This window comes from Etheostoma spectabile, chromosome 10 (assembly GCF_008692095.1).
Source record: "Etheostoma spectabile isolate EspeVRDwgs_2016 chromosome 10, UIUC_Espe_1.0, whole genome shotgun sequence".
Taxonomy (NCBI): Eukaryota; Metazoa; Chordata; class Actinopteri; order Perciformes; family Percidae; genus Etheostoma; species Etheostoma spectabile.
In genome coordinates, this window is record NC_045742.1 from 13,102,873 (window position 1) to 13,109,800 (window position 6,928).

Sequence of the window (6,928 nt, forward strand, 5' to 3'; positions counted from 1 at the left end):
TATATATATATATATATATATATATATATATATATATATATATATAATATATAATTTTGTCTTCACTGTTGACCGGTAATATTTTGAGTGGCACCTTGAAAATCAGTGTGGGTTCCAATGATCTATCTAGCTGTCATAGTGAGTCTGTTTTGGTGGGTTTAACAAGAAATGCTAAAATGTTTTTATTTTAATTTTCTAAAGAAAGTAAAAATATTCCAAGTTCTGTTTTTCTATTCCCTCATTGCTAAATGTTTTGTTTTTCATTACCTGTATTGTAATGATGAAAAAATGTGTGTACATATACTGTATAGAGAGTGAGTGAGATAATGCTCCTTAAAGATTGTCACATTGAATCATCTGTAGGAATTTCTTTTTCTGTTCTTTTTTGTTTAAGGTGAAGATGGGGCTATACATCCTTAAATATCAGCCTGTATTATAGGTCAGAAATCATATAAAACATTGACATCACTATGATACATGTCCATTCTCTTGTTTTTGATGGCTACATTTAAGTTGGCATAGAAACAAAAGGGTACACTTGGTTAAGAAGCACATCTGTATCATAAATTAATATGTTACAGCAACAGTATGTTGCACATGAAGGATCCTAACGCAGTCCATGAATTAACTAAGTGCATATGCAACGTTGAGAGGCACCCTTCTAGATATATCAACAGTTTGCTGAAGTGTAACTACATAAAACACTGCTGCCTTTTGCTTCGAGCAGTGTGGAGTCATCACCCAAGGTGATAACATTTTTACAAATAAATGCAATTCATTCAAGATGAAGGCCACGTTTTTTTCTTTGAGCCCCTAAAATACATGAACATTTTACACACTATTAACCATGTTCATTACTTTTTATGTCAGGACTTAAGGCTATGGGGTTCAGTGTTCAGCATGTTGTCTATAATAGTCTTGTGTCAACAACTACATGAAGTTGTATAAGAATTTACAGCTGACTGTTCATGAATTTCTTACATCTTTCAGTTCTTTTTTTGTTCTGACTTAAAAATGTAGAAAATCTCAAATTGAGAATGTCCGGCTTTTGTTTAACTCTAATTTCATTTCTGGCAAGTATTTTAAAAGTGCTACACATTAAAAAAAAACTGTCCTCATTTCGTTCACAAATTTAATTAGTCTCACTTTGACTTCTGGAATTCCTTCACTCAAGCCTCACTCACTTGTTCTACCAGATTTTGCTTTATATCCAATGCAAGACTTGTCTACACACACACAGACGTCCTGTAAGTTAGCGTTTTAAAGATCCTACTCCTTTCTAAAGCCAGGCATTGGCTGATGGGGTCAAGAAAGAAACCTGTGGTCAACTTAATCTCAAGGGTTTGATATGAAGAAGGGATGTGTTGAATTGAATATAAAATTGTACACATATTACAATTAGTTCACCTTTATTCAAATACAGATAACTTTTGATGTTGGATAATGAAATCAAAAATAATACAAAAGCACAATAAAGATCACAAAAATATGTGTATATATGTTTTAAAGCACTTAAATGTTCTCTTTTTAATGATCAACTTTATTACATACTGTACTTTATCCAGTTTGTCTTTTACTGAGCAACACTGACAAACTTAATATACAAGTTTGATTGTCATTTATAATACTGTAGTATATATTTCTACATTGACCTTTTCAATAAACCAAGGCTCAAATCCACACCAGTCCAGTAAGGTCCCATAAATTGTGAATTGTTTCCAAGAAAACTGTCATAGTCTAGTAATAATAACAATAATGATACTAATAATAACAACACACTGGGAGCCCTCTGGCTGGCGATGCACCTTTGACGTCCTTTGGCAACACATCATCTATCCAATCAACTCAATAGATTGCATTTCTCTTAAATAAGTCATTGTAAGCATGTAACACATACGTAATCATTGTCTTTAATCACACTGGGTTTTCAAGAGCTATCATTAAAAAATCTACATGTATTCAGTGGAATGTAAGAAACTGTTCACTCTGTTACATCTGATCTTGCGGCATGCAGCCTAAGTTAAATCACTGGCCGAGTCCACTGGAGTCATGTTTTGTCATACTCTGCTCTCTGTACAAAAATATTTTGCTTGCTCAAAGAAAGGCTGGGATTACAAAGGCAGCAAATACTGAGTCCAGATATACAGTGGCGCACCTGGGTAAGATGCAAAATTTCCACCTTGATTATGCTAGAGTTAAAAGAACAATGTGGCCGTCCAATCAGGAAGATGGATTCACCAACTCTTGTGTGTTCTGTAACTGGCAGACATACCAAATCACTATTCTACTCAAAAGGCGCTTTGAGACTAAGAACAGTTACTTCAACAGTGACATAAACAACACACATGACTTACTTGCTCTACAAGTTTCAAGAACAGAGATGGGCGTTGTTCCGCATTGTTCTACAAGCATACCCTGAGTTCCTTGCAGGCAAAACTTGCTTGCACTGACACAAGGACTGTACCCTCAATCAGGATCACAGAAGATATACACTCAACAAGTTTAAAGGAGATATTGTAGTTGTGCAGATACTGCAGATTAATGCCTTATCAAAGACATCTATGGCCCATGGTTAAGGCAAAAGTGGTCAGAACACCAACCGCTTTGATCCAACAAAACAATTTCTATTTCGACCCAGCAAGTCTAGTTAAAAAAACAAAAAAGAACATATAAAGACCTGCAGGCAAAGGTTTTCCTGGGTTTTTCTTTAGTTTGAATATTTTTAAATTTTAGATTTATTTGAATGCCCATTTGTTGTAACAGTAGTTAGTACAATAATTGCATACATTTAAATACTAACAGTGGTTTGTTGAGACAAAACATAATGCAACTAAAAAACACATAACAGCTGTGCACATTGAGACTTATCTGACCCTTGGTAACTCTTAAAACTGTGTTTCTCAAAGTTTGACCAAATGAAAATAAAGTAAGTCATTGTTAAGGTTTTCATTTAGACAGCCAGTCTGTTATACATTCATAATTCAACAATGAATCGACCAAGTCATTTTTTTTCAAGAGAGATATTCAACCTCTAATTCATCCTTCTTAGGCATTTGACAAATTAGTTAAAGATCCTTATGGTGGTGATCAACTAGGTAATACCACTATCCCTAATGCCAGCAACTTCTGAATGAATGACCCTGTTGTCAAGAAGGCATGTTAGCTTATGTATGAACACACTGTACATGGTCTATAACTGATGAATCCTCAAGGCAGTTTATGTGCTTTGCTTGCTGTGGACTGTGAGCTCCCTCTCAGAGCTGACGCTGGTAGAGGTGGTCTCTTTACGGCTGTCCCTTGACTTCCTCTCAAAAGTGGGAGAGGAAGATGTTGTGCACTCTTCCCATGTCCGCAGAGGGAAGACTCGAGCAGTCAGGCTGGGCAGGTGAGGGTGGGCACCTAAACGTCCCTCTGTAGTTGTGAAGCAACTCTCCACTGCAGAGCTCTGGCTGGTCCGCCCCTGTTTGCAGAAAAGCCCACAGAGCAGTGCGAGGAATTCCTTCCTCACACTGCGGTGCATGTAACCATAAATGTACGGGTGGAGGCAGCACTGCAAAAAGAAGAGCACAAGGGCAAGGGAGGACAGCCAGGGTGGTACAGCTGCTCTAGCACTCATTGATATAGTATTTAGTATGCTGTAAGGCCCCATGCTGATGATATATGAAGCCATAATCACAAAAACTACACGTGCTGCCTTGCAGTGGTAGCGGAAGCGTCTGTGCCTAATTCGAACAGGATACCCCCTGGCTGAATGGGGGTCTTCAGGTGAATTGGCCTGCCGGGGCTGGGGCTGCCTCTGGGGACTGCTAGGCCCCTGGAAGTCCTGTTGGCAGGGTTGGGAGTAGGATTGTGTCTGTATGGGGTGCACAAGTGCGTTTTGCCTCCGAGCTGCTCTGAACACCATCCAGTAACATCCGAGCATGATGAGCACAGGCAGCCAGAAGGAGAAGGTGGACACAACAGCAGAGTAGGACAGGCTAGAGGACCACACCACTGAGCACACGCTGTGATTGCGGTCAAAGTCAATTGCTCCCCAGCCGTAGAGGGGAGGCGTGCTCTGCAGGAAACTGAGCACCCAGGTGCAGATGATCAGGTTAGTGCCCAGGTGAGGGGTCATGCGGGTGGGATAGGACAGAGGATGGATGATGGCCAGGTAGCGATCCACAGAGACAACTATAATGGTATTGACCCCAGCAAAAGCAAAAAGGTGCATGAGCACCACCAAAGTCTGGCACAGTCGGGCATCCAGGGGCCACACACCTGGTACGGTGGCTGCAATGGCAAAGGGCATGACTAATATGGTCTGGAGTAGGTCTGCCAACAGGAGGTTGAGGACAAAGCGGTTGGCCACGTGAAGGAGCTGAGGCTTCCTCTGGAACACCAGCAGAACCACCACATTCCCAAACAAGGACACACATACAATGACAGATATGAGCACCATCTTCACCACGCTGTTAACAGTGGAGGACCAGAACGGGTTTTGACTGGAACCAGACTCCCAGGGAACATCAGTAAAATTTGTGCCCATGTCGGACCCCAGAGAGCTTGGCATTGTTTGCATGTGTGGCTTCACATCCAGCAAAGTGTTGACATAAAGTCAGCGTAGTCCCATCTTGATAAGAATGATGTCAGGAGAGAAATCCAGCTCAGGTTTGGTTTTCTCCAGTGCAACAATGAGGTGCTCCTTCTTATTGCAAAATTCAACATGCATGTGTCATTAACCTATTCTCCCATGTAGCCTATCTCAACTAAACATGCCTCATCGTCCATTTCATGTGAAAGCAGTCCAGAAGACTCATCCATGCGTAGCCTGTAAGGCTGGAGATGATCAAGTTGCTGTTCATCGTGATCAATGACAAAACCCTTCACCCACCAAACAGGCCCTATTCTTCTTGCAGCCCACATCTGCAGAGAGAAAAACTGAATTTGCCTAGCGACCATCAATGCCGGCGTAACAGCATCGGCTGGCAATGTCCTGACACTGGCAAATATCACGAATTGCTAATCTTGAAATGATGTATAATACCTTGAAATTATCAGTGATGCGACGCTTTGCGCGATGATGTTCACTCCGCTGCGCTCTGTTTCCATCGTTTTGCTCCCATTTCAGCCTCAGCTCCAGTCAATGGCAGCGAGCTTTCACGGCTCAGCTAACATACGCTGCGTGTCTTCACCCAGCGGGGGTCTCTCATCCAGACGAGCATATCTTTCCTTCGCTGGTCCTTTCGGATTTCATGGCAGATCAAACATTTATTATTTTATCAGCTATGATTCCTCCTCAGCAGTCTTAGGCTACTTACGGTCGGGTCTTGTCTCCGAGATGTCATAAAAACCCAAGGACACCTGCGCTGAAATCTCCCCAGCTGGAGCTTGTCACCGACCCCCTCCCATCCCCTTTTCCCCTTTTGTTGTGAATGTGCAAGTGCGTTTCTCGATGCTGCCTGACACCTTTTTATACATGGGAAATGATCCAACCGTTATCCCCATTTTTATAGTGTTAAATAGGCAATGTCATCTTCTAATTATTGCATATTTAAACATCAACTGAGGGTGGAACATATCTAGATTGTTACATAGGCCATTATTTGTTCCTTAAAGCATGTTACCTAGTCCTTTTTATATGGATCATATATAAATCAGTTCACAAAAAATGTCTTAGACTTAATCTATGGCTCCCTGCACTGAAAAGCCTGAATTTCCATTTAAATCTCAGCCAGTCTCACAGATCTCCTAAGTAACAAGTGGCTGATCTGATAGGGAAAACACAGAACAAAAAGGACTATAGTCAACCACTATTGCAGGCATCTCTGCAGAGCACCAAGTATATATTTGAAATTTAAGTGGTAAGTGAGTTAATTTTAGCATCCCTGGTGCATCTGGAATGTGGTGAAACATTGTGATACCTTATGGCACTGTTAAGGCAAAAATATCAAATCTTTAATGTTTTAAGTATTTGAAAGAGTCTTAAAAGACCATAATTCACATTTTTTGCTCATTTTAATTCTCACCTTGAGGCCCAATTAGTGCACATCTGGAGCTTTAGATCATCACAATATTTTCATTAGCAAGTGTAGTTTGCCCACAGTTGTGACCAGGAGTTAGCTGTTCAAATTCCATTTCTTTCTCTAGGGCACTTTGATGACCTCGTGTTGGCTTAAAGTGCTGAGTGTCAAAGTTCAGTCATGACTTTGGAAACAACATTTGACAAAATAATCTCACTAAAAGGTTCATTCATTAGCTGCTATGGTGCATTCAGTCACATCACTTCATCATCAACTATTTTTGTGCTGATTTCGTCTTTCTTTCTGCACCACCTCAGATCAGCTCTCCCACCTGTTCTCCCAGGGATTCATACAGACAGACAATTACAACAGAATTAAACAAACTTCATTGTCACATACAACTGCTGTGCAATGTGGGGAAATTTGATCTCTGCATTTAACCTATCCTAAGCATTAGGAGCAGTGGACACATGCACACAGCCCACAGGGAGCAACGTGGCGTTCAGTGTCTTGCCCATGTGGCCGAGATCGAACCTCCAATCTTGTGGTTGAGGATTGACCCTCTACACTCTGAGCCACCTGCCTCAATACCTGTTTTAGTTCTGCACTAATTTACCTGACTTAGTGTTACAAGAACAATGCCAAAGTACTGGAGGATAATTTCATTTTTTCTATCTCAACCCTTGTATGGTATGTGGGTCAAATTGACCCATTTCAGATTTTTACAAGAAGAAAAATGGTACAAGTTAGATTTTTTTCTACCTGAAAATCAATGGCCTTATCTTTATTTTCTGTGATAAACATGTATTCCTGACTCAATTCAGAAATTATACTGGATATGACCACTTAGGTTTTTTCCACAGTGGATTTTTAACATGAATTATAACCTTATGACAAAAACCAAATCACACTTCCATTTTTAATTG

General features: G+C 40.5%; 2 protein-coding genes across 4 annotated transcripts in view; one reads left to right on the forward strand and one right to left on the reverse strand.

The window, feature by feature from the left end:
• tm9sf5 (transmembrane 9 superfamily protein member 5) overlaps positions 1-783 on the forward strand; it is an 11,063-nt gene extending 10,280 nt beyond the window's left edge. For all 3 annotated transcript variants that reach the window (XM_032528372.1, XM_032528371.1, XM_032528373.1), the window contains one exon: positions 49-783. The gene's annotated coding sequence lies outside the window, so the exon portion shown is untranslated. The remainder of the gene's footprint in view (positions 1-48) is intronic.
• A 636-nt stretch (positions 784-1,419) lies between these two features.
• gpr101 (G protein-coupled receptor 101) lies at positions 1,420-5,371 on the reverse strand. Its single transcript, XM_032528375.1, has one exon. The coding sequence runs from the start codon at positions 4,559-4,561 to the stop codon at positions 3,218-3,220; it is 1,344 nt and encodes a 447-aa protein (XP_032384266.1). The 5' UTR covers positions 4,562-5,371; the 3' UTR covers positions 1,420-3,217.
• Positions 5,372-6,928: the final 1,557 nt, after the last annotated feature.

Bases quoted from the DNA above. Each gene is read 5' to 3' on its own strand.
- gpr101 (XM_032528375.1), bottom strand. From the start codon at position 4,561: ATGCAAACAATGCCAAGCTCTCTGGGGTCCGACATGGGCACAAATTTT.